Below are 26,417 nucleotides of genomic sequence, written 5' to 3' on the forward strand. Positions count from 1 at the left end.
AGTATATAAAGACCAACTGTATCCAGATACTCTTTTTTTAAACAGAGATCCATTTGGCAGATTAAAAAAAAAAACATGCATGAGGGTGAGTCTTCTGAGTATGTGCCTATTTTTGTATTACAACATGCCTAAGCGATCCAGACAACAGCTGCTGTTAAAATATTGATTTTAAAATAGCTGTGGTGAACCAAAAAAAAAAAAATTATATATATATACATATATATATATATACATATATTTGGGGTACAAAGCATCTACAATAAAAGCATTTATATGTAAAATGGGGAAAAAGAGAGCATATATAAAATAAAATCCATCAGTTGAGCATCAGTGCTATGTATATTACTGTATTTGGATTAATTTTAATATATATATATATATATATATATATATATATATATATATATATATATATATATATATATATATATATATAATTTATAACAAAATAAATAATGCCTTTATACAGTGCCCATATTTGTACTTAAACAAACAAACAAAAAGAAGCTTGGTGCTCATTATGCAAGATACAGCTCAGACTAAAAGAATATTACATGACGTCCCTGGAAACTAATTATAATATATATATATACATATTTATTTCATTTATATATATATATATATATATATATATATATATATATATATATATATATATATATATATATATTCAAGTATTTGTTTTCAGGCAAAAGCATGTGGATACTACTGATAAACGTTAAAAATATATGTTAGTTGACATTATTGCGTTTTTTCCCTTTTAATTGATATTTGTGCCTTTCTTTCAGAACTGTAAAATAACGTTACAAATACACAAAGCCTATTTTGCCACGAAGAGAATGTCACGGTACCAGAAACTGAACTTTTTTCTTTTTTCCTTGACGCATTTTCACAAAATAGAACATAGAAAATACAAACATCCCACTTTTTAAAGGTCATAATGTCCCTCTTCCTGCAGTGCAAAGCAGGGGTTCTGTGCAGCCAGAGTAGATGTCCAGGCATTTGAACATGCTCCCTTCAGCAACCCCACACTGCTCCTTCCGGGACCAAAGGCATACGTTGTGTCGTACGTCTCAACTAATGACACATCTGCATGCAGTGATATCCCCACAGCCAATATGCTCCTGCTTTCTTTTTCAAAAGTCACACTTTCCTTAAAACTGAAAGTTTAATAATTTTTCAAAAGAAAAAAAAACTTTCTTTTCAACCCCTTCTCCTTTGAGTCCATTCCCAAAGCTCGCACCATGAAATTTTTTGAGCTACAAGTTCATAGTCCGTAAAAAAATAGTGCCTTTTTTATTTAGTCAACAAGAACTTTGACGTAATCCGTGGTGATGTGCAATTCGCAGACTCTTCTCTGCGTTTCGTTTGTGATTACAAGGTGCTGGAACAGGAATCTAATTTTACAACAATTCCTTACAGTGTGGATGTCCCTTTATAGTTAGAGGTGCAAACTAATACGTAAAAGCACTAAAAGAGCGATACTTTAGTCTCAGGAGATTGCAGTGGAATGGTTTCTTTCATGCTAGCTGTTCCTCATGTTCCAATGTCCACCAAACTGGCAAAACGTTCCACGGCGTCATTGTCTCGTACTTTTTCCTCTCATTTACATTGTGCCTTTTTGTTGGTGAGTAAAACAGCGAGAATTGAAACTGGAAGAGCATGTGAGCATGTCTGGTAGGGAAGGAAGGAGGGTTGTAGAAGACTGACACAGAAATGACGTCAGAGACAAAAAGCTTTCATCCCCAAGTCTTTTTTTATCAACTCTGTGCAAATGACCCCGGGTTCACTTGTGGCTAACGTAGTTTTCTGTGGGAAGGTGGATGGGCGGCAGTTTGCTGGACAGTGTAATAAGAGGCCTATGGTGGTGGAATTGCTCCAGGACATTGATCCTCTCCGCCTGTCGCCTAAACTTCTTTGCTCGCAGGATGGCTGGGACGCCCCTCCGTAGCCTCTGGGCGGCCTTTCGCTGCCACACATCGTATTTGGAATATTTCACGGTCACGTGTTTTCTTGGGACCTCCTATTGCAATGACAAAAATAACATTAGAAGATGTCTACAGAGACAAGTAGAATTATAACAGACACTTTCAGAATGAAGATTATTTCTGTTGCGTAATCAAATACATTGATGCTTGTTTCCTTACATTATCTCAAAGTAGGATCAACTCAAGTTCATAATTTGAACAAGCTTGGTAAACCAAAACTAAAGAATTTGAGGTAAGCAATTTTGCTTTCATTTAGAGGTTGATGGCTGATCTTAAACCACAATGGCTTATCATGATCTCAACTATAACAGATCAAGATTTATTGGCTATCAACACAACGTTTTAATTGACAAAACAATGAAACTCAATAAAAACTACAAGGACCTCAGAATGGAGAATGACCAAAAAGGACATAAAAACATAGTCCTCTTCATACCCAATGTCCAATCACCCAGGACTTTTTGGGAGACTTTGTTCACAATTCCAGATTTGTGATGGAAAATGAAAGTAAAACTTTCAACCTACAGATGACCTCTCACTTGAATCATATAATTTTCCACTTGGTCAACAGTTTTGAGCCAAATCTTGCTTACAACATCCAGTGCCCTTACACTTGTTCACTGTTTTCTTTTAACCCACATGACAGGTTGCATGTGTTTAGCAGAAACTGCACAAAATGTTCAAGATGGTGAGTTGTGATAAGCTACTAGAGATGTTTTGTTATCCCACAGTCAACATACCTGTTTTAATGCTGCCATCACAGGGATCACCTGTAGCGAAGTCGCAGACACGTCCCTCTCTGACTTGCCAGGTTTAGCGCAGTATTGTTCTAGCAGATCTAGGTTACAACCGCTAAAACAACACTCCTCCACAATCCCACGTTTTTTGGGGGGTTGTTTACTGAGCGACCTGGTTGGTTGAACTGCAGGCATAGAAATAAACATAATCAGTTCATGAACAACATGGAAAAAGACAGTTTAAACCATGGTTTGCTGGTCTCCAGCCTGGCCTGTTGGCTGGTTTTGAAGGGGTTACATCTCTGAGATGTCTGCTGAAGAGGCAACATCTTCCAAACATTTCAAAAAGTTCAGATTTACAAACATTCTAAATAATAATTGTCTCAATAAAAGTCATATGCTGAAAGTATTTTTTTTACATCCTAGAGGAAATGTCTTGTAGACATATTGCAGGAGAGCAAACAATATAAAAAATGCATCTTCCAGATGTAAACACACACATCAAACAGACAGCTGTTCAGGCTGGAAGAACAGCTGGCTGTCCAGCTAAAAAAGCTGAGCACCAGTTTGGCCTGGCTGGGAGACTGCCTTAAACCAGCTAAAACCAGCTTGGCCAGCATTGGTAGTAGGGCTAAATGGATTTGTCAATGTTATCGACAACATCGACAATAAAAAATTGTCGACAAACATTGTCATTGTCGAATAGTCGTTTGATCTCATTTAATGTAATATGAGATCACATTAAACTCTAATGATGACTTGTGAGAGCAGCACTGCAGATCGCGGAGAGGAAGAATTACACAGCTCACAGTCCAGACTTTCCAAACAGCTTAATATGATGTAGATCGCAAAGTATGAGAGAATTCAAATAGAAAAATACAAAGTAAGTAAATACAGAAGCACTCTCGTTGTGAAATAAGTGGAGCTGGAGCTGCCGCTCCACTGAAGCAAAACTTTAAAGGAAAACGTTACAGCATAAAATGCCATTACAGCATAAATGCAGTTATATTTAATGCGTTTTAGCTTTAATAAAGTTCAAATAATACGGAAGCCGGTCATGTAAATAACTACAATCTCTGAAACTGGCATTTCTCTGTGCAGTCAGCGCCGCTTCTATGAGTCTCGTGAAGTGACCTGATCTAAGGGGGAGAGATTGAAACTGCACCCGGCTGATGAACACTCTGTTGCGGGAATGCTCATCCCTCAAGCATGCAGTTGCCGCAGCTAGATTATAACATGATGGCTTGCAACTTATTGAATCATAATATATGTGTCATAGTGCATTTCTTATTGTGAAGAAAACTGGCAATATGCAGCTTTATTAAAAAGAGAGAATTTGTTATTTTGTGAGTTAAAGATGGAGTGAAGTGAACAGAAAGGTGAGAGAGGTAGTCTTTGCCCCATTATACACAGCAACAAAATATATCTGGCTTGATATCCAATATAAATATCTAAAACTCCTTTAAAACAACATACATTTACTTTAGCAGTTATACTGCAGAAGAAAAATATTGTATTTGAGAATGTTGACTAATATTAAAAATGCTAATATTTTAAAATATCTAAAAATCCTTTATGATAAAATACACTTATATACAAAATACACTTATATTTAATATACATTCTCTTAAAGCAAGTCTAAATATCTTATATGTTGCTTCTCAAGTAAATGTATCTTGTTTTAAGGATTTTAGACCATTTTAAATGGAAAACAAGACAAAAACACTTGATAACTACAGGATTTTATTACAGTGAATTTCTTTACTTAATTAAACTTAATTAAAAAAAAAAAATTACCTTTAATTCAGTGTGATTTAGAGGTATTTTTTAAAGATGATTTTGTCCTCTTTATTGTTAGTAAGCATGTTTAATACAACCTTTTAAGTTGGGACCCAAGCTAAATCGGTTAAGAGCTAATGATTAATCGCTGCAATAATAGCTGAATAGTCGAATAATTGTTCTAATAATTAGTTAGGTTAATCGATTATCAAAATAATTGTTAGTTGCAACCCTAATGGGTAGTACAAGAAACACATTTTTTCTCTGGTCACATGACAGACTAAACAAGAGGAAGATCAAATTAAACACAAAACTGTTAGTTCAAAGAGTTGCCATACAATATGACAACAGGAACCTACAAACAAGTCAATATAAATCAAGCTACACTGCCCTGATTCAATTGTCAAAGTAGATTTGATTGTTGATTAATTGTTTTTGGACCGTAACACATCTGCTGTGTATAAAGCTGAAATCTGTGGCAAAAAAAAAATGTGTCTGTTTATTTGTTTTCTAATTTGACCTTATCTCATTATGTTGTATAACTGGGCTGTGCGAAATTAGTTTTGAAGTATTCACCGGCAACTCTGCAATATGTTCTCAGGCACAGAAAATACAAAAATAAAAACAGCCAAAGAGTGAAAGGGCAAAAGTCTTTGCTTCTATGTGGATGAGTAAATGATAAAAATGGTGGCTATTCTTTGACCTTGTCCTTTGCCAGCTCAGCAAAGATAAAGAGAGCATGAACAGTGGCAAGGGGAGGGTGGAAATACAGACTTGGCATGAATGATGGAAGATACAGGACACAGCAATGGGGGATGTCAGGAAAAAAGGATGGAACAATTGATTTTCAGTCAAATATTCTATGAACGGTTAGCACTTCTCACAGTTACAATGATCTGACAAGAAATTTCTTAATAGTAGGACGGGAAACATGGAAAAAGAGTGGAATTGGTGGATGGATGGCGGGGGGGGGGTGTGTATCTGTGCTGGCCCAAATTGGATAATGATCTTTCTGGGCAGTTAGGCTTCTGCGGCCAAAAGAACACAAAGGCCTTGTCTGTTTGTCAGAGCTGGCGGGAGGAAGACGACAAATATTTAAAAAGTAGTGTTTTTTACCCCCTCTGTGTATGCAAGCTGTGTACAATCGATCAGCAGTCATATCAACATGCAATACTATAATCTTGGTTGTACAATATGTAACCATTGCATTGAAATAGTATGAAAATATTGTTAAGTATCTAGTAATGAAGCTGTCTCAATCTATTCAGATGTGTATGAGGAAAAAACTACTTTTTCAAATGAATGTAGCCTGGGAACATTTTTGGAGAGGTGAATGGAATGCCACTTGGGTACTATTACTTTCCCTGGCGGAATGTGCAAGTAAACAACCAGGCCATTGTGGCCCATTTAGCATCCCTTTCATATGCAATCACAGATATTGCAAGAGAATGCGCCCAGTCAGCACATTTAGCCAAGACATTGCACGAACAGCTGACCATTCGCGACATCATGCGTGCATCAAAGCAATGGGCAGTGAACATCGCAGTAGAGCTGTTCAGCTGTTGCATCAATTTGTAGGCGAACCCCGGAGGGCTAATTCCCCATGGGCTGTATCAGGAATTTCTTATGGGTGTTTATGATGGGGTTTTTCAATTTATGAGTAAAATAATATGTATGGTAAAGATTTCTTGAAGATACTTGGATGTTTTGTTCTAGAACATAAAACATAGATTTTGAAGCTGCTGTGTTTAAAAAAAAAAAAAAAACATGTTGCAAACAAGTTGCTAGAAAAGGAAATACCACAAGCCTGTAAGTGAGCATCCCTGATGAAATTGGAAAACCGTTGTAGTTCTTATCTATCAACTTTTTTAAATGAGTTGGCGACTTCAAAATTCACATTTGGGGTATCATTGTTTGTAATTTACATCATATAACAAAAAAATCCAAGTATCTTAAAATAATGTTAAACCACAGACCTTATTTTACTCATAAATCCATAATAAAAACCCATAGGAAAATTCTGAGGGAACCATGCTATTTAACGTCTGGGTTTTTGGACTACAACCTGAACAGCTCTATAGACCTTGTTCAGAGTGGCGCCATATTTGATTTCTGAAGGGAGTGAAAACAAGGCTGCAAGGGATAGACTTGCAGTTCAATGTAAAGTACAACGGCCTCCTTTATAAAGCAGTAAAAATGTCCTAGATCACATCTAATTTTTATTTATTTATTTTTTTGCCAAATTATTTTTTTTTTGTGAGGGAGAGATTTTGCCTCTTTTTAGTCAGCTTAACGATCAACACCGCTTTAAACAACGACCACCCGAGCTTATAAATCTGTCGCTCACAGCCTCGTTTTAATTCCAGTTAAAAATCAAACATGGCGCTACTCTGAATAAGGTCTGAATAAGTTCTGTGTTAATATACGTACCAAAATAGAAACCTTTTCCGTCGCACACGAACTGTAGCGCGTCCACAAGCTCTCCGCCACATAACGTTTCGGCTGAAGCGACCTCAAAGGCGTATAGTGACAAAAACAGTATGCATATGGGCATCCTTATGGACCAGTACATCTGTACGACCTGGGGAGATAACATACATTTGAGTTAATAAGAGAAAAAAAACCCTCTTCAAACACTCTGAGACTGACATGTCCATGGTCATTTTAATTATCTGCTCAAAAACAGTATACACAAGCAGTATGTAGCCTACAGTAGGATGACTGAATGGCATGGGTACATAGCATGCATTTTAGTTCATTTGATGCTACTCAAATACACTATGTTAAATTATGCCTTGTAACTTGTTATGTGTAAACATCTGCTGATCTGTTCTCCTGAGCATCTTCCTTGGTTTCTTAAATGCACTGAATTCCCCAATTCGATACTTCAAACACTGAGGTATTATGCATACATATATCGACTTGTATATTATCTGCTGAACGCTAAAGGAAGAATTACTTAAACAAGACAAAATAAGCTTTTTATCTCCTCCTTCCTCCTCTTACACAACGTCCAACAAGTTGCATGACTTCTCAGTATGCTCCGCTATCTCATTCCTCACAACTCAGCATATTATTTTCCTGAAATCCCGCTCGTTTAAAGTGCTGTCGCCCCCTCGCGCAAATTCCCTTCTGCGCGCGGATCAAGAATGAAGTGTCAAATGTAAAAACAAACAAACAAAACTTTCCCGTTGCATTACTGAAGTGTATCTGGTCGTGCAAGAGACTGCATGATATCGCTCCGTTATCCATTCATGTCCATTTCTGATTGTTTTTCATTTTTTCTACTTAAAGATAACGTTTGCCTTACTTAACTAATGCATTATATCATGTCCAGATTTGTCCAATTGTTGCGAAAGATTGTTAAAGCATTCCAAGAGAGTGTTTTTTGTTTTTTGTTTTCGTTTACCTTATTTATGTATCTGTCTGTTCTCGAGCAGGTGTGGCAAACGGAATTATGTTTTAGTTGGTCCTCCATGACAGTTGCTGTAATGTTAAAAATGCTGCGCTGTTGTATTTGGTTGAGAAATTGCAGGTCGGTTTAGTTTTCCAAGTTGGTGTTAGGATGTTGTGTGGAGCTGTCCCAAAAATCAGGCGACAGGCAAAAGTTCTCTGAGAGAAGTATTTTATACCCAAACCCGCCCCTTATCACCCCCTCCTGCTGCCCCCTCTAGTGCGCATGTCAATAAGGAGAGGTAAGACTGTAAGGACGACATTTAATCACCAGCATTAACCTGGTGGTGTGTGATACAGAACTTTATTCCAAGCTGAAAATATTTTTTCAAGATCACAACATGGTCAAAAGTTCAGCACAAAAAAAACAAACACACACAAAAGAATAGAGGATTTAAATATACTGATATATAGCCTTTATATATACATTTATTTATTTTTTCATTAAAAAAAATATTTTGATATTTTGATCATGTTGTGATCTTTATAGGCAAAATTATATGCAAATTTAAATATTTGAACCAAAAATATTGACATATTTTAGGAAAACAACATTCTTGTTTCATATGTGTGTGTGCGTGCGTGTGTGTGTGCGCGCGCGTGTGAGTGTGTGTTTGTGAAACAAGAAAGTTGTTTTCCTAAAATAAATTAATATTGTTTAGTTAAAATATTTAAATTTGCCTATTACATTTGTATTATTTATTGTTAATCCATAATTATTTGCACAACATTCCAGTCAGAGTTTATCATTACAGAAATACAGACGTCATCTACATCCATTCATTTGGCTACCATCGAAATGACAGAACACCAGGGGCATCGTTATAGGGTAAAACATTTGGGACTTGAGCCTGAATGATAGTCTAGCCTCAAATCTTTTTTTTTTTTTTTTTTTTACTTTTATGAGTGGAATTGAAGTGTGAGTCATTGAGTAAATATTGATTATTGTTACTCAGTAAGTCGTTATCGTTAGACTTGTTGTTTACTAGCTAGGATCTTTTTAAAATATGTTCTGTCGCTTGTTTAGAATCAGCTATGCCCTATTTGCAAATTAATCAATAATTTGAGTCAGTTCCCAAATAACACAAGTACATCTCCAAGATGACTGTTTTAGATCTTTTCATCTGGAAAGCATCACATCATCTACTTAACATCTGTTAAACATCTTTAAAAAAATCTGATTTACAATCATTCTAAATCATAAATGTCTCAAAGACATCTGCTGAATCTGTTATTGACATCCGAGAGGAAATGTCTTATAGATGTATTGCAGACGAACAAACTATCCAGATGGAAGACCTATTTTTTTAGGTTGTTTGGTCATCTGCAATACATAAAACGTTTTCTCTCGGATGTCAATAAGACATTCAGCAGATGTTTTGAGACGATTTTAAAATGTCTGTTTTAGATCTTTTCATCTGGAAAGCATCACAATCTAATTCACATCTGATAAACATCTTAAAAAGATACAATTTACAAACATTCTAAATCATAACCCTGATAGCACACATATATCACCCAGACGTCTATTTTGAGTGTGTGTGTGTGTGTGTGTGTGTGTGTGTGTGTAAACATCTGGAAGACGTATTTTTAACGTTATTTGTCTATAAGACGTATGTCAATTAGTCAACAAGTCTTGGATGTCAATAAGAGATTCATCAGATGTCTTTGAGATGTTTATGATTTAAATGAATGCAAATCTGATCTTTTTAAGATGTTTATGATTTAGAAGGTTTTATAAATCTGATCTTTTTAAGATGTTAAACAGATGTTAATTAGATTGTGATGCTTTCCAGATTAAAATATCTAAGATAGACATTTTAGAAATGTCTATTAAACATCTATTGAATGTCTTATTGACATCCCAGAGGAAAAATCTTATAGATGTATTGCAGATGAGCAAACAACCTAAAAAAATACATCTTCCATCTGGGTAATTTGCTTGTCTGCAATATGTGTATGAGACGTTTCCTCTCAGATGTCAATAAGAGATTCATCAGATGTCTATGAGATGTTTATAATTTAGAATGTTTGTAAATCTGATCTTTTTAAGATGTTTAGCAGATGTTCATTAGATTGTGATGCTTTCCAGATTAAAAGATCTAAAACAGACATCTTGGAAATGTCTCAAAAACATCTGCTGAATGTTTTATTGACATCTGAGAGGAAACGTCTTATAATAGGCTACATCTTATGAATTGCAGATGAGCAAACAACCTAAAAAATAAGTCTTCCAGATGTAAACACACATATCAAATAGACATCTGGGTGACATACTTGTGCTATCAGGGTTCTTTTCAATGAAGTACACAAACAGGTTAGTAAAACAATCTGAATAGGTTTACAATTGACTTGGAAACATTCGGACTCCTCATGCATGGACTAAATCAATTCGATCTTTCTCACATATGTAAAACAGTAAGGGGATGTGTGAGAAAATTAAATACCCGTACCCTTATAGTACACGTACACATACCCAGATGTTTATTTGGTGTGTGTTTACATCTGGAAAATGTATTTCTTAAATTGTTTGCTCATTTGCCATTCATCTATATGACATTTCCTCTCGGATGTCAATAAGACATACAGCAGATGTTTTTGAGACGTTTATGATTTAGAATGTTTTTAAATCGGCTCTTTTTAAGACCTTATGTAGGTGTTAATTAGATTGTGATGCTTTCAAGGTGAAACCAAAATAGCACACATACGTCTCCGAGATGTCTGTTTTAGATCTTTTCATCTTCAAAGCATCAGATTCTAAATAACATCTGCTAAACATCTTAAAAAGATCATATTTACAAACATTCTTAATCATAAACGTCTCAAAGACATCTACTGAATGTCTTATTGACGTCAGAGAGGAAATGTATTTAGACGTATTGCAGATGAGCAAACACCCTAAAAAACAGACGTCTAGGTGATGTACGTGTGCTATCAGGGAACGCTCTTGAACAGACATATGTTGTTTTCCAATCTAAAATCACAACTGTCAGGAGCTGTTTTCCTAAAATATAGCAATGTTCTTTATTTAAAATTAGTTACTTTCAATTAAAATTAGTTTTAACTGTTACATTTTAATGATTTCTTATTAGTCCCAAATCATTTTAACAACATAAAAGTAAGTAAATAAATAAATCAGAGTGAATTGTTATAGAAACACAGGCATCATCAAAATAAGCATATTTAGGTACTGATGCCAGGACAGTTGATGTGTAGAATTTTACAATGGAGTGAACATAAAACACTTGATGCCATCATTTCCTCTGATATCCACCTGCCTTATCGATCCTCACGCGAATGGTGTCTGTAATGATGGTAATTCACTTTGCAGGCTGACCCATTCAGAGCACTGAGAGGATATTGAGAAATTAGCTGGACCTGAATTGAACTTAAATTGCTTTGATTGAATTACTTGGAAATGTCATCCATCACCTGGCAAAGCAAAAAGGGCCATTATTTGATGCAGATGTTATTCTTCATGGGCACTTGTCTCCATCTAATCTGAATTGCAGGGCCAAAAAGTCTATCACTCGTATCTTACTAGAAACACCTTTTAAAGTAGTTGTATATCAACTTGATCATGTGAAGTTAACACCAAGGAATGTCCGATATATTCTTATATATTCCTTTAATATGACATTCCATTAAGATTAAGTATTACTTATGATACAAAATTGTGACTGGACTACAGTGACATAGATCAAGCCAATTCAAATGTAATGAAAGGAGGGTGGAAATCAAATTAAATTGTCTTTAATTGAAAAATCAACATCTTAAATTGTGGTAGCCAATTGGAATGTTTTAACAATAAGTCAAACCCAAGAATAACGGGCACAATTTAAATATCAGAATTTAAAAATTATACATTGTGAAATTAACATTTCATTATGACATGTCAACATGATTTCTGCTCAGCAAAGTCGTTGTAATATGTAAAACAATGATAAATAAGCACGACGTCTTGGAGAGAAGCAGGGATCCTGTTTTGGCGCCAAATGAAACAAAAAAAAGGGGGGGCTGCTGGCATGAATTATCAATGCACTCTGTTACTGGAAGCACCATTATAAAGACATTAAACCTCTCTTCTTCTGTCTCCTATTATCCATCAGATGAGGGAAGCAGGAAACCCAAAAGATCTGTAGGGCCCTGCGATAAATCATTCACTCCATTCAGTAAGGAGCATTTTCATCTTAGTCACATAGCCATGCACTTTAATGGATATAACTATATGTGATACAAGACCAGCCCATCCAACACAAATCATTATCCGCTTTAAGAGGCATTATACAGGTCAGTTTCTGCCATTGGCATAAATAATCATAATAATAATAATAATAATAATTTTTAAAAGAAAATGCTGTCATCATTTACTCACCCTTGTGTTGTTCCAAACCTGTTGTTCTTTCTTCCATGGATCCCGATGGGGATACACAGAATGTGTGCTTAACTTTCATTGTGTGGAAACATTGCCTAACTGATTGTGTTCCATTGAATAAGAAAACAAAAACAAAAAAAATAGGTTTGGAACACAGGCAGGGTGAGTAAATGATGACGGAATATCAGACACTATTGTTTTTCCTACTTTTGCAGGATGTATTTTGTGGTTGGTTGGGTATTCAAATGGCTGATCTTTCCCACTAACTGTGCATAAAATCCTAACCTAACTCTAATCCTAACCTCTAAGCTCATGACCTGATCCCATCATTGTACTGTCAATAACCATATAATGTGCATGCGCTCACCCAAGAATTGCTGGTGTGGAAAAGCCTCACCCACATTTATGCTTAGACTACCATCTGGTGGTAGTTTTATTTAAATAAAAAAAAAACTGTCTAGCTGTTCTTGTAAGGTTTTGAAAATTTTCAGTCATCTACTTGTTTTGTAAAACCATTAAACATCTACAGAAGTGTCATTTGAGCATAACATCAAAGAGAAAAATACAAGGTGGAAAAATAAAGATTCTGTAAATATATTGCTCTCAATTTCGTGTCTTTCTAATAACACATAATTTTCAGTTTGCACTACACAGTTTTTGTTCATTTTAACTTTATTTACAGGGATTATGCAGAGATTTTAACATTAATATTTTGTTTTCTTGTTTTTTTTGGAGAAACACAAACCGGCTCCAATCAGTAGGCCAGTGTTATTTGATAAATAAGGGCATTTTCAGTATTAATAAAATATTTAGAACATCTGTAGGAGAATACATCAGATCAACATATTTTAGGAATATATTTGGAATACTACTACATTCAGATTTTATATTGTCAAAGGAGCTGTAAGCGATTTTTTTCATGGACAGGTATGCAAAAAATGTCTTACTCCCTGAAAGATATTACTGAAATAAGTGTCATGAGATATCTCATCGGTCTCTGTGACAGCTCTAGACTCTGTAAATGTGTCCGCTGGCCATGGTCTCTGACGCTTTCTCAATCATTTTTGACGTTCTCATAGTTTTGTAGTTGCAGTGAATTATTGAGGCTTAATGCCATTTTTAAGCCATGTTGCTCATAACAGTCGTCAGTTGAGGGCGCAATTTTGCTGCTGTTGTTTTTGACAACTGCTCCTACTCAAAACGCTCATTTGGTATCTTTGGAGGGTGGCGTTTTAGAAAGAGGGGGGCGTGGCTATTCCAGAACAGCCAAAATAGCTTACAGCACCTTCAATATAGATTTTATGATATACTGTACATATTTTATTAATTTAATATAGTAACTACATTAGCCAGAGATACTTCTTAAACTTTTGTCTTCATTATCTTTAACAACTTTGATTTACACTTCATATGTGCTATTTTAAAAAAAAAAAATGACAATTTCTGTTTTGTTTTTTTCACATAGAGATCCATTACGGTTTTTGGAATCAGTCCCAATGTGAGGATTTGAGGTTTGCACTCGGCTTTTTAAAGCAACAACATCTGAAGCAGCAGATGTGACATGTAGACACAAAAGATAAAGACAAAACTGTCAAATATGAAGCATGAAGGAAACAAGACAGATGATTCACTCCTCATGGGAAAATCAAGCCAGCACATTCAGGGCATCTGTGAGTATCTTGAGTTCATCTTTAATGGACTCCAGCCCTAACTTGACTTTCACCGGGTTGTCCAGCACTTCTATGCTGTCTGTGTATGGGTCAAACCTCACAGAAAATGGTCTCTTGATGCTGGTCACATATGCTCTGATAAAAAAAAAAAAATTATAATAATACACACATACAGTACTTGCAATTATTTTTATATAAATAATTGAAATTGCACACAGTTAAGAATATATTAAGTAAATAAAAATAAATGTAAATGTAAAGATTAAAATAAATGCAATAAATATCCATTTTTGTTGTTGTTGTTAATTAGCACTTGCTGCATGTTTTTAAAGAGTTTTTTTTAAAGGGATAGTTCATCAAAAATGAAAATGCTCCCATGTTTTATTCACCCTCATGCGATCCCAGATGTGTATGACTTTATTTCTTCTGCAGAACACAAACAAAGAAAAATACACAAATAATACCACAGCTCTTCAGGTCCATACAATTCATTTTGAAGCTCCAAAAAGCACAGAAAGGCAGCTTAAATGTAATCCATATGACTCCAGTGGTTAAACCTATATCTTCTTAAGCTATATGATAGGTGTAGGTTTAGGTTCAATTTAAGTAATTTTTTTACTATACATTCTCCTCCATGCACAGTAGGTGACAATATACCCGAAGGATGCGAATCACCAAAAATAAAGAAGAAGAACTCTTAGGAGAGAAGAGAGTGAAAGTGGAGATTGATAGTAAAAAAAGGACTTCAATATTGATCTGTTACTCACCCACACTTATCATATCGCTTCTGAAGACATGGATTAAACCACTGTAATTACAATGAAGCTAACTTTATGAGCTTTTAGGACCTTCAAAATTCTGGTTACCATTCACTTGTATTGTATGGACCTACAGAGCTGAAATATTCTTCTAAAAATCTGAATTTTTGTTCTGCAGATGAAAGAAAGTCATACACATCTGGGATGACATGAGTGTGAGTAAATGATGAGTAAATATTCATTTAATTTCATTAGGCAATAGCCTAAATATCTTTGTTTTACTTTAGTTAGTCAGCATTTTCTTTTTTTATGGAGTGTTTCAATCAATGCAAAGAAATGTAATTTTTTTTTTTTGTGATGCATTTTTAAATAATTTATTAATTCAGTTATTCTTTAATTCCTAAATAATTACATCAACCTGATCTCCTAAACTGTGACTGTGGTGAAATTTCAGCAAAATGACTTTACGCTGTTCATTAAACGTATTGCAGTAGTTCAGTGGTGAAATGTCCTCTGTGTGAAGCTCTACAGAGTTTTCCATCCATTTATCTTCTAAAGCCGTTGGTCCTATGTAGGGTCGTAGGTAGTGCTGGAGACTATCCCATCTGTCTTGGGCCAAAGGCAAGGAAACAGTCCATCACAGGACATACACACTCTAAATCTCACCTACAGGCAATTTAGAATTTGCAGTTCACTGAACCTGCATGTTTTTGGACTGTGGGGGAAACCAGAGCACCCAGAGGAAACCCACACAAACACAAAACACCACACAGAAAGGCTAGGAGCCAGGACTCAAACCAGGGACCTTTTTGCTGTGAGCCAGTTTTTTGTGCCACCCCTCAATTGAGTTTAAAATCAACAAGACCAACCTCCCTATCCTAAACTTTAAACTTAACCGATAGTGTCTTACAAAGCAAATGTAAGATAGAAAACTATTTGCTGAAGCAAATACATAATTTTGGGGTGCTTCTATGACACTTTCGGTTTACTTTATTACCTCTAGTGTTCATTTCACCAGGAAACTGACATGATACATACAACGAGCCATGTAAAAATCTTTTTGCAACAATTTAGGTATAGTAACATGATTCTATGAGCGTATTTGTGATGCAACTGACCTCAGTTTATCTGTGGCATCAGAGAAGCTTTCGGACACAAAATAGACGGATTGGTAATTCTGGTCTTGGTATGGCTGAACAGCTACAGTGTCCGGGTCAAACTCTCGTCTCTCTGGCTCATCTGAAAGTGAATGCTGATGAAATAAAAAAAATGTTCAATGCTAATGACATAAGACAAGAATTCAAGGCTGAAACCTACTTAAATTACTGACTGCCACCTACCACCAGCTCGCCATAAGAAGACAACAGTCCTGCACCATACGCTTTGATTGTCCCTGCCTGTTTACACAATCCAAACTCCACTGTGAACCAATAAAGCTTCAAAACACACAGGAAGAAACACATTCAGTGCTATTTAGCTCATACGTGGAGTTTGCATGATATGATGTGAGATGCTTTATACTCACTGTCGACAATTTTTCAATGTCTTCGTCAGAGGCTCCAAGAGAGGCAAGGCCAATACTCTGAGAGGGAAAAAGACATTTTAGCATTTAGTACTAAGCACTGCTTAAGTCAAGGACTGATTATGTTAGTAAAAATTAGGACATTTACCTGGGAAAACTGTGCAAACGTTCTATCAGCCAGTATAGGAACATGACCAAGAAGTTCATGGACACAGTCCCTGGAAAGAAAAGCATGTGGATGATATGTGATGTGCTGTATGTAACATAACCCATCATCATCTTCACAATGTTAATTTAATGCATTTGCATATGCTTAAAGTTTCAGTCAGTATTTCTTTTCCTTATAAAACTTTACAAAAGAAACGAATAGTACAAATATGTTTAAAATGATGAGCCTGTACACTCACATGAGGTTCAGTAATATAAGTAGACTACAAAAAAAATATTTTATTTTACATGGAGTGTGTCACAGCCTTGGGAACATATTAAGATTGCCAGTTCAATTACTTCCTATATTACTTTCTAATAGAAGTTGACCAATAGTGGATTTTGCCAATACGATAACTGAGGTGGTGGGATTGGCCGATAACCGATTAATCTGATTAATAGTTTTTAAAATCGATTTATGCAATGTAAAAATATATATATATATATTATTCTTTCTTTACTTTCTTTACTAAAGACAAAGAGTCCAAAATGAATAAAATCCCAGATGCAGTTTTATAGTTCAACATTCCAATAATAACCAGAAAAAATACAAATTTGGTGTATTACACATTATAGTATACACAAGTACTATATACTATATTTACTTACAAGTATAAACAAGTCTGAAATACACCTGGGACTCTTTATTTTTAAATGCCTAAATTATGAAAAACTGTCAGCAACTATCGACATAGATTTTTGCTGATAACCGATAGTTCCAAAAAGCAACTATCGGCACCGATAATCAGTAAAACCGATATATCTGCCTACTTTCTGATGCTACTAAATGAATCATGGCTGACAGTTAGTTGTGCATTTCTACAATTGAATCCCTATCTGAAAACTTCAGCATTTACTTGATGATGCATCCACACCACTAGGTGTCATTATAAGTCTGTATAAGTCCAAGATGGCTGCCATATCAGCCAGTCAAACATAAACAAAACAATTACAAGTACTGAGTACATAATTATACAAACTAGTTAGCTATAGGTGTGCATCTCAATTTTATTCATAATTTTTGTATGATAATGAATACCTATATATATGTATATAGTGGTGCTTGCCGTGGCAAAACTCGACACCACGATGTCCCACCAAGTTTCTCAGTACACCACCCCAAGTTAAAAGAGCCCACCCCAATGTCTTTGCGATGTTCTGTGGTTGGTAGGCTGTTGCTAGGGTGTTCTGGGTGGTTGCTAGGGCATTGCTAAGTTGGTGCTAGGGTGTTCTGATTGGTCGATAGGGCATTGCTAGGTGGTTGCAAGGCAGTTGCTTAAGTGTTCTGGGTGGTTGCTAAGGCATTTCTAAGTGGTTGCTAGGGTGTTGCTAATGTGTGCTTTGGCATCTCTTACGGTTCAGGGGAGTGCATGGGAGAGGATGCATGCCGTATGTATTGCGTGCACTGGAACACACGGAAAGCCAGACTAGCCAAAAAATCTCTTGCCGAGAGGAGACCTGCCACCGGCCTCAGCTGAAATCCAGTGTGCTCTTTATGAAGAGAGAGGGATTGTTTAAATGGTTAGGAGAGAGAGGGATTTAGGTAGAAATGTGAGAAAAGCATCATAGAAAAAATGATCACAGAAAAGTATTTGTTTTTCTGCTCTACTAATTCAAATCCTAAACCTAACCCTGACCCCTTAGGAGGTGCATGCCCTTCAGATATCACAGAAATGTAAACGGACATACTACATATTAAATATGTAGTAAATTACATATTAACATAATACATTTTTTAAATGTATTCCATATAAATAATGTAAGTCTGGAAATATGTGTATACCAAGTAATGTACCTAAAAGTGATTAATTAACTGAAAGTCAGTAACTGTAATCTGATTACGTAAAAATGTAATGCGTCACGCAATTTTTTTAACTTCGGAATTAGGTTACAATAACCAGGGTTGGGGAGTAACTGAATACATGTTGTGAGATTACGTATTTAAAATACACAATATTAGTAACTGTATTCCACTACAGTTACAATTTAAATGGTTGGTAATAAGAATACAGTTACATTCAAAAAGTATTTTGATTATTGACGAGATTGCTTTGCATTTTATTGTAATTTCTTTAACGTTTTGTTTATTTAGTCGAAAAACATGTTTTCATATGCACTCACTGAGCACTTTATTAGGAACATCTGTACACCTACTTATTCATGAGATTATCTAAACAGCTAATCATGTGGCAGCAGTGCAATGCATAAAATAATTCAGATACGGGTCAGGAGCTTCATGTAATGTTCACATCAACCATCAGGATCAGTGAGTGGCAGTTCTGCAGACAGAAACACCTTGTTGATGAGAGAGGTCAATGGAGAATGGCCAGACTGGTTCAAGCTGACAGAAAGGCTATGGCAACTCAGGTAACCACTCTGTACAATCATAATTATCAGAATAGTATCTTAGAATGCACAACACATCGAACCTTGAGACGGATGGGCTACAACAGCAGAAGACCACGTTGGGCACATTATTAGGACCATAGTGTTCCTAATAAACTGCTCAGTGAGTGTAAATGATGTGGTTAGAAGAGCGTTTGAATAGCGGTGAAACACTTTCTTATTATGTATTCATACGAGCAGACAGAATGCTTTCAGACTGGTATGAGTGAAAATGTGGATATGACGTCATTGAGGAATCACATACGATCAGAGAAAGATGTTGTTGTGTATCTGTGGGGTTTCTAGTAAGAACTTTGATATTAGGGCAAAGTAGTACTGCAAAAATCTTATTCTTGATGAGAATTTTTGCATTGTTTTTCTGTTAAAATAATATCTTAAAATCCTTAAAAGAAGATACATATACTTTGTCTTGTTTTCGAAGAAACACTGCATGAGATATTTAGGCTTTTTTCAGATAATGAATTTTTAATATGTGTGTGTTTTTTTTTTTTTTTTACTTTTTCATGTTAACAATTGAAAAAAAACTGCCAGTTCTGAAGAAATAATCCAAAGTATTTAGATTACTGACATTGAGTAATCTAAAATAAAACTTTACTAATTACATTTCACAGTATGTATTCTGTAATCTGTAATGGAAGACATTTTAAAAGTAACCTTCACAACCCTGACAGTAACTAATTACTTTGTAATCCAACAACACGATCACATGGCAATCCAGCATGCTGTTTCCTAAAGTTACGGTACCCTAGGATCGGCCATATTATGCCAACTCGCTGACAAGCGCCATCTCATATTAGACGTTTTGGCATCGGCTCTTGCATGTTTGCCTTTGGCATGACCGGAAGCACTTTGCATCTGCTGCTTAGGAGACCCTGGTTGGGATCACACTTTAAAACCAGGAATTAATCGTGTTTACATAATCGTGACAAGCGCAATTCAGAGGTTGAATTTTTCCCTCTCACATTACATTTTTACTCCACTGATGGTTTGGTTTATGTTTGGGGTTTGCGGGTTTAGTTCATAAAATATGTATTCCTCTTCACTGTATTACAGCCTGTACAGCTGAGAACAACTCACATTACAACTCACTTTTGGCGCCCCTCTGTGGACATTATACTCACAATAAAATTGTTTTATCAAAAAATAATCACGTTATCTCCTTATTTTTCTGTCTATATGAAGAGAATTTATGACAAGTTGCATGGGGCCTGGGTAGCTCAGTGGTAAAGATGCCTCTACCACCCCTGGAGTTTGCGTGCTGAGTGACTCCAGCTGGGTTGCTAGGGAGGGTAGAGTCACACGGGGTGACTCCTTGTGATCGCTATAATGTGGTTCGCTTTCAGTGGTGTGCGTGGTGAGTTGTGCGTGGATGCCGCAGTGGATGGCATGAAGCCTCCAAACGTGCTATATCTCTGCAGTAAATTACAGTAAACAAGTCACTTGATAAGATGTGTAAGTTGACGGTCTCAGACGTGGAGAAAGCTGAGATTTATCCTCTGCCACCAGGATTGAGTCATTATGCCACCACGAGGACTTAGAGCACATTGGGAATTGGGCATTCCAAATTGGGAGAAAAAGGGGAGAAAATACCAAAATAAAAATAACAAGTTGCATTACAATTGTATAGTGTCTGTTATTATCTGCCACTGAGACGCTCAGAAAATGGTAAATGGTCTGCACTTATATAGCGCCTTTTTAACCTTAGCGGTATTCAAACACTTTACACTCATTCTCATTCACCCATTCACACACACATACATTCACACACCAATGACGGCAGAGCTGGCTTGCAAGGCGCTAGCCTGCCATTGGGAGCAACTTGGGGTTCAGTGTCTTGCCCAAGGACACTTCGGCATGTGGAGTCGTGTGGCCCGAGAATCAAACCGCTAACCCTGCGATTAGTGGACAACCCGCTCTACCACCTGAGCCACAGCCGCCCCTTAAATAATGTTCTCAGACATTAAATCATGGATGTCCTTCAAATGAAAATAAAACAGAGATTCTTATGTTTGGTACCACTCCTACCCGTGATTTTAATTTAGGACATCTTGCTTCTCACACTAAACCGTTTGTAAGAATTTGGACTTTTTATTCGACAGTGATCTTAAAACAAGTTTTTTTTTTTCATTTAAGACTTTTAGCTAAAGTAAAGCTCTTTCCCTCTTGTAAAGATTTTGAAAGAGTGATCCACGCTTTTATCTCGTCATGTTTAGACTATTGTAATTCCCTGTACTATGGAATTATCATCTCTGGTCTGTCTACAAGTGGTCCAGAATGGTCCAGAACTCCATCATATCTTTCTGAACTACTTCATATTCACAATCCCTCTAGAGCCCTTAGATTGGGGGCTCAAAGACTGCTTGTTGTACCTAGGTCTAGACTAGCTGGTCCCAAACTTTGGAACAGTTTGCCTGTACCTAAAATAACAGCACTGTCATTATCAGAGATTTCTTCTCTTTGGCTTTTAATTTTTTGTCACACATTATACATTTTGAACATACACAGTGAAATTCTTTTTTTTTTCACAGGGTTTGAATACCTGACCTTCTGGTCAGTAACCTAGAGCCTCAACCGCTGAGCCACCATTGCCTTATTTTATGTTTTCATTCTGTTTTATAACTCTTGTTGTATAGCGTACTGGTCAACAACTGTTGTATAAGTTGTGCTCTATAAATACATTTGACATTGACATATGCTCCATGCCGGTTATTGTACCTTTTAGGAAGCGGGATACATCCTCTAGTTGAGGGATGTTATTGGGGCTGTAGCCACAGTGCTTCTCCAGTAATCGGAACGCCTCTAAATGTTCACTACAGGCATGAGTTGTGTACAGATCTCTCAGAGTTGAGTAAACCTCACGCCTGCTTGCACACAACAAACAAAAATACAAACTGAGAACTTAGACCTTATATAGTTGCAAAAAGTGATAGGACATGTATCTAGAAAAAAATCGAATTATAGTGAAGGAAAACCATGATGCACATTGTTGCAGCTGCAGTTATGCTGCTCTGAAGTGACTGAGTTTGTCATGAGCATGGAGCAGAGTCATATAGGCGTAGTTTACTCAAAGACAATAATTATGTCATCATTTTCTCTGTCATGTTGTTACAAATCCACATGCATTTCTTTCTTTAGTGTTTGTATCAGAACTGGGGAAAAGATATCATCTCACCATGTTCCTATCTCCTCTTCTGTGTACTCCACTCGAGGAATCGTCTCACCGCTGGATAGAGACAGGAGTCAATAAAAAAAATCAGTGAAGTGACAACATTTCCAGAAAAACAAAGGTACATATTATTGTTAGAACATACTGTTTGTATTTAAAGGCAATGTCTCCAATCATCTTTCTTCGCTTTCGATAAACAGGGTCAGTGAAGCCCTGCAAAAAACAAAAAAAAAGAAATGGAAAAAGGTTTGGATTAGCTTTCCACCATCAATAAAATTGTATTAGCCAACTCTCTTCTGTCTGTCTGTCATCTTGGACAAGATGTGAGAATTTGAAAGAGGCCTGAAGCTAAATAGATTTTGAACTTTTAAAATTGTGTGGCATTAGAGTCTAGTTAAATAAGAAATACATGCTTCTATAAAAGATTGCTATTAGTCGGATTAGGGAGAAAATAATTTGTTACATACTGGATGATCGGGATCCAGATCGGGATCATATTTGGTGACAAGATGATGGCACTTATCCAGTTCAGCTATTTTTATGGGAAACCAATGAACTAAATAAAGACAGATACAAAAACTTACTAACTGTCAAATAAAGAAAAGAAAAGCAGGGTTAAATAGCATTTTAACTGACTTACATTTAACCTCTTTTGTGGTTTTGACGTCCTCTGCACTTCTCTTTAGAGAGCTGATCAGTGTGTTTACATCTGACAGATGCACCTCACACTGAACATAATATTCCAGATCTTCCAAACCATCCTTGGGCTTTCGAATGGGTCTGGTCTCAAGATGATGGATCTTGGCTTCAAATGTCTGTGGTGTTTAGTAGGTGAATATCAGTTGTTCAGAATAACAGTCAGGAGAATAAAATGCTTTAAAATAACAAGCCAAAAGTTTTATGTAGCATTTCCCTTTAATAAAGCATAAACCAGCATATAGACCTACACTGGCCGGAGAAGGGCGGAACTTTACACTAACACACACACTACAAACACACGCTACAGCCATGTCGGTCATCAAATGATGGGGAAAGGACCTGTTAATGATATTTGTTTTACAAAACAAGAACAGACAGGAAAAAGCAAGTACTTTGCAGCCTCTATAAGCCACAATTGAATTGCCACAGAAGCACATCAAGTCTCAACTATCACAAAAATGCAGAACAAGACGTTTGCAAACACTTTTCATGTGGAGTTCAAAGAGGCATTTGAAGCTGGCGTTGACACCCTGATGCAAATCATGAATGCGGCTTCACGATTGATGTAACAAAGCAGATAGCCATAGTCTGCCGGCTGATTAGTATTGTGGAGCAGGAGAGTTTAAGAAATGTAATGCGCATTGCAATGAATATGCAACCTATGTGGAGACTAGTTCTTTCAAATAGTCAAACTTCCACTTAGACTTTGTAAAACGTTTAAAAGTGCTGTAAGCGGTTTCAGCCATTCTACTTTCTGGAGACTGAGCTGTTGGATTAGCCACAACCCTTTTTCAAAAACCCTGAACTCTGATACCAAAATTAGCTTTAGGTTGTTATAAACAACAGCTGCAAAATAGCGCTCTCAACTGACAACTGTTATGAACAACGTGGCATAAAAACACATTATGCTTCAATAATTCACTGCAACTACAATACTATGAAAACATGCAAAATGATTGACACATTTTTTATTTTTTTTTTGCTGTTTACAAAGTCTAGAGCTGTCACAGAGACCGGTGAGATATCTCATGACATTTATTTCATTAGTATCTTTCAGGGAATAGGAAAATTTTTTCATACCTTTCCATGTAAAAATTGCTTACAGCCCCTTCAATGTTACTTGAATTGGTGCATTTCTATCTTTTTACTGTGGAAGGATTTGTTTGGAAAATATTAATAAAGCATTATATTGATACATAGTTTTGTTTTCTTTCCTAAGAAGGAGATAAGTGCAGTTTGACTAGAAAAGAAATATATTTATACATTTCAGTGCTTGAAAAAATATGCGATTAATCGCATTAAAAAAAAAATAAAAAATGTAATGTACTGACAGCACCACAAATTATACATGCTATTTCTCACTCCAGGTGGCGCTAATGTTTAAGTGATTGACTTGATTTACATTTGACATTGCTATTTGATGAAGAAGCAACTTGAAAATTAAACTATAGCAAGTGTTAATAATCCTGTTCTATATTTGTTGCATTATCTCTTTGATAGAGGACAAATAAACATCAAAATACATCAGAATATATGATTGCACTATCTGGGTATATTGTAGATTTATTTGTGATAGATATGTTTGGTATAACACCCCTGAATATAAGGGCTATATAAAATATTTGACTTGAATATTTACCTCATGAAGCACACTGTTCATGTCAATCTAAATAATCAGTTTGATTGAAGAAAATAATATTATTTACCATAACTGACTGAATCAGCATGAATAAATTAGGTTACACGAACAAAGCTAATTTTAAGATTTAGATCAAGGAGGAAATGTACCTTTAAGGTAACACTTGCAAAAAAAAAATTGTGTAAGCAGTACCAATAAAGTTCCAAAAAATGAATACAAATGGATAGCTATTTTTATCATAATTTGCTATTCTAAAGGACTGGGATTGAATAAGAATCCAGATATGGTCCGATTGCACTAAACTGAAAATCTTGTTTGTAAGTTTTTGTGTGATATTTCTTTTTCTTCATAATGTCAGTTTATGAAGTGGCGTCCTCTTAGAGTATTATTTGAGTCTATGAGATAATTTATGATTGGTCCCACATATTTTGAAATCAGGAGTGTATCCATTATCAAGCTTTTATTTAATTTTTAAGCAAAAATTCATAAATAAAAAAAATCATGTTTTATTTTATTTTATTTTTTGTTTGTTTTTTAAACATCAGGTTTACCTCAAAAACCTTGAGGGCGCGGGACAGCGCTGGGCTCTTTGAACTCCTCAGACAAAAGAACAGACTGAGCAGCGCTTTTCCGTCGCTCTCCTCGAACACGATCTGCTCGCTCAGTCCCGCAACCTCCGCCGCGGCAGCCGCCGCCTCGCGCTCTTTACGCGCGTCCTCGATCAAGCTCTGCCTCCTCCCCACAAACTTCTGAGACTATTTATAAAGACGAGCAGACATAGTCATTACGATGGCTTCGATTAGAATATGCATCTAGACTGAGGATAATAATGTAGCACTCCTTACACTGTGGACATCAGATGGAGGTGACATCGCCAAAAGCGCTTAAGAACATCAGTGCAGTCTATGTAAACATGCCGTATAGCTTAGACTTAATCATTTCCCCTTAAACTGTTGTTACATCTACTTCTAAAGTGATTTCCAAAGCGTTTGGGTCCACTCATCATCGCGTAATGCTGTGCGTAAAATGGGGAGTCCTAATGTAGTTTCCTTTTTACGCAATGCCTCAAGAAAGCAGGTGCGTCTCACATATAGCGTAAAAATATTTAATAATAACAAATGTCAGTTTATGAATGTCATTGCAGACTGGTCCTTAAGATGCCCACCAAACCAACCTATCCAAATTCACTTTGTCTTTATTTAATTTAAATGCCACTTGGTTTGATATTTTGCTTTCTAAAGTTGTTAAATGACATTCATTTATAGGAGTGGCTCAATTATCCATCTACTTTTTGAAGCAACTGTATTTTGGCTATACATCTGTATATATTAGCCTAATTCATCTCTCTCTTTTCGGAAGATAGAAAGCTTTAAGAAGTGAATAATATAGATAAAAACAAAATTTTACCGTAATAGAATCGGAGCGCTCGAGTTCAGAAGCGGCCCTTCTGATGCTCTTTGTGGAAGATGTGGAGCTGTTTGAATTCGGCATATTCAAGTTATCAGCCCGCGAAACGGGATGATATTGTGCTCTCTTGGGACTGCTGGACACTTTCTTCCACCTGTAGCCTTCTTTTCTCTTATTTATAGAGGTGTATTCTTCTTTACTGACGTCAAACTGACCCCCTCCTACTCCGTCTTTAAGCCTCTTAAAGCCTCTTGCGCCGCATTCTTCATTATTTGATACTTCACATCACTTTATGTATCTGTCTGTTTACATTTTCAGTGCGCGTCTCACTAAATCATTTTTATATTTTCCACTTATTGATGTATGAGTGTTACACAACTTGCTTTAGCCATATAAATAATCTCATTTTAAATGTATTTCATTTAAATATCACTGATTAACATAACTTAAAATGTAACTGTATGCTGGTTTATTAAATAGACTAATGAAAAATAAACTACAATATAAATACTTTATTATGCTTAAATGTGACTTTTATTTAAAATGTTTTCATCAGAAAGAGACATGCCATTCAGCTAATATCCCCAGAAATCTAAGTTATTATTTTAGAT

The 26,417-nt window shown here is 35.9% G+C and overlaps 2 protein-coding genes across 2 annotated transcripts; both read right to left on the reverse strand.

Moving 5' to 3' along the window:
• Positions 1-656: 656 nt before the first annotated feature.
• On the reverse strand, positions 657-8,092 carry LOC127638345 (insulin-like growth factor II). The gene is made up of 4 exons (XM_052119828.1): positions 7,914-8,092; positions 6,935-7,085; positions 2,729-2,910; positions 657-2,023 (listed from the first exon to the last, which is right to left on the reverse strand). The coding sequence occupies exons 1-4, from the start codon at positions 7,980-7,982 to the stop codon at positions 1,787-1,789; spliced, it is 639 nt and encodes a 212-aa protein (XP_051975788.1). The 5' UTR covers positions 7,983-8,092; the 3' UTR covers positions 657-1,786.
• Positions 8,093-13,029: 4,937 nt separating this feature from the next.
• Positions 13,030-25,920, reverse strand: LOC127638248 (tyrosine 3-monooxygenase). The gene is made up of 13 exons (XM_052119690.1): positions 25,807-25,920; positions 24,951-25,154; positions 22,702-22,876; positions 22,529-22,617; positions 22,207-22,274; positions 22,068-22,118; positions 21,611-21,756; positions 17,845-17,980; positions 16,431-16,500; positions 16,286-16,342; positions 16,101-16,196; positions 15,879-16,012; positions 13,030-14,137 (listed from the first exon to the last, which is right to left on the reverse strand). Exons 1-13 carry the CDS (start codon positions 25,888-25,890, stop codon positions 13,978-13,980), a joined length of 1,470 nt encoding a protein of 489 aa, XP_051975650.1. The 5' UTR covers positions 25,891-25,920; the 3' UTR covers positions 13,030-13,977.
• Positions 25,921-26,417: the final 497 nt, after the last annotated feature.

The sequence above is a fragment of the Xyrauchen texanus genome, chromosome 46, assembly GCF_025860055.1.
Source record: "Xyrauchen texanus isolate HMW12.3.18 chromosome 46, RBS_HiC_50CHRs, whole genome shotgun sequence".
Lineage (NCBI taxonomy): Eukaryota > Metazoa > Chordata > Actinopteri > Cypriniformes > Catostomidae > Xyrauchen > Xyrauchen texanus.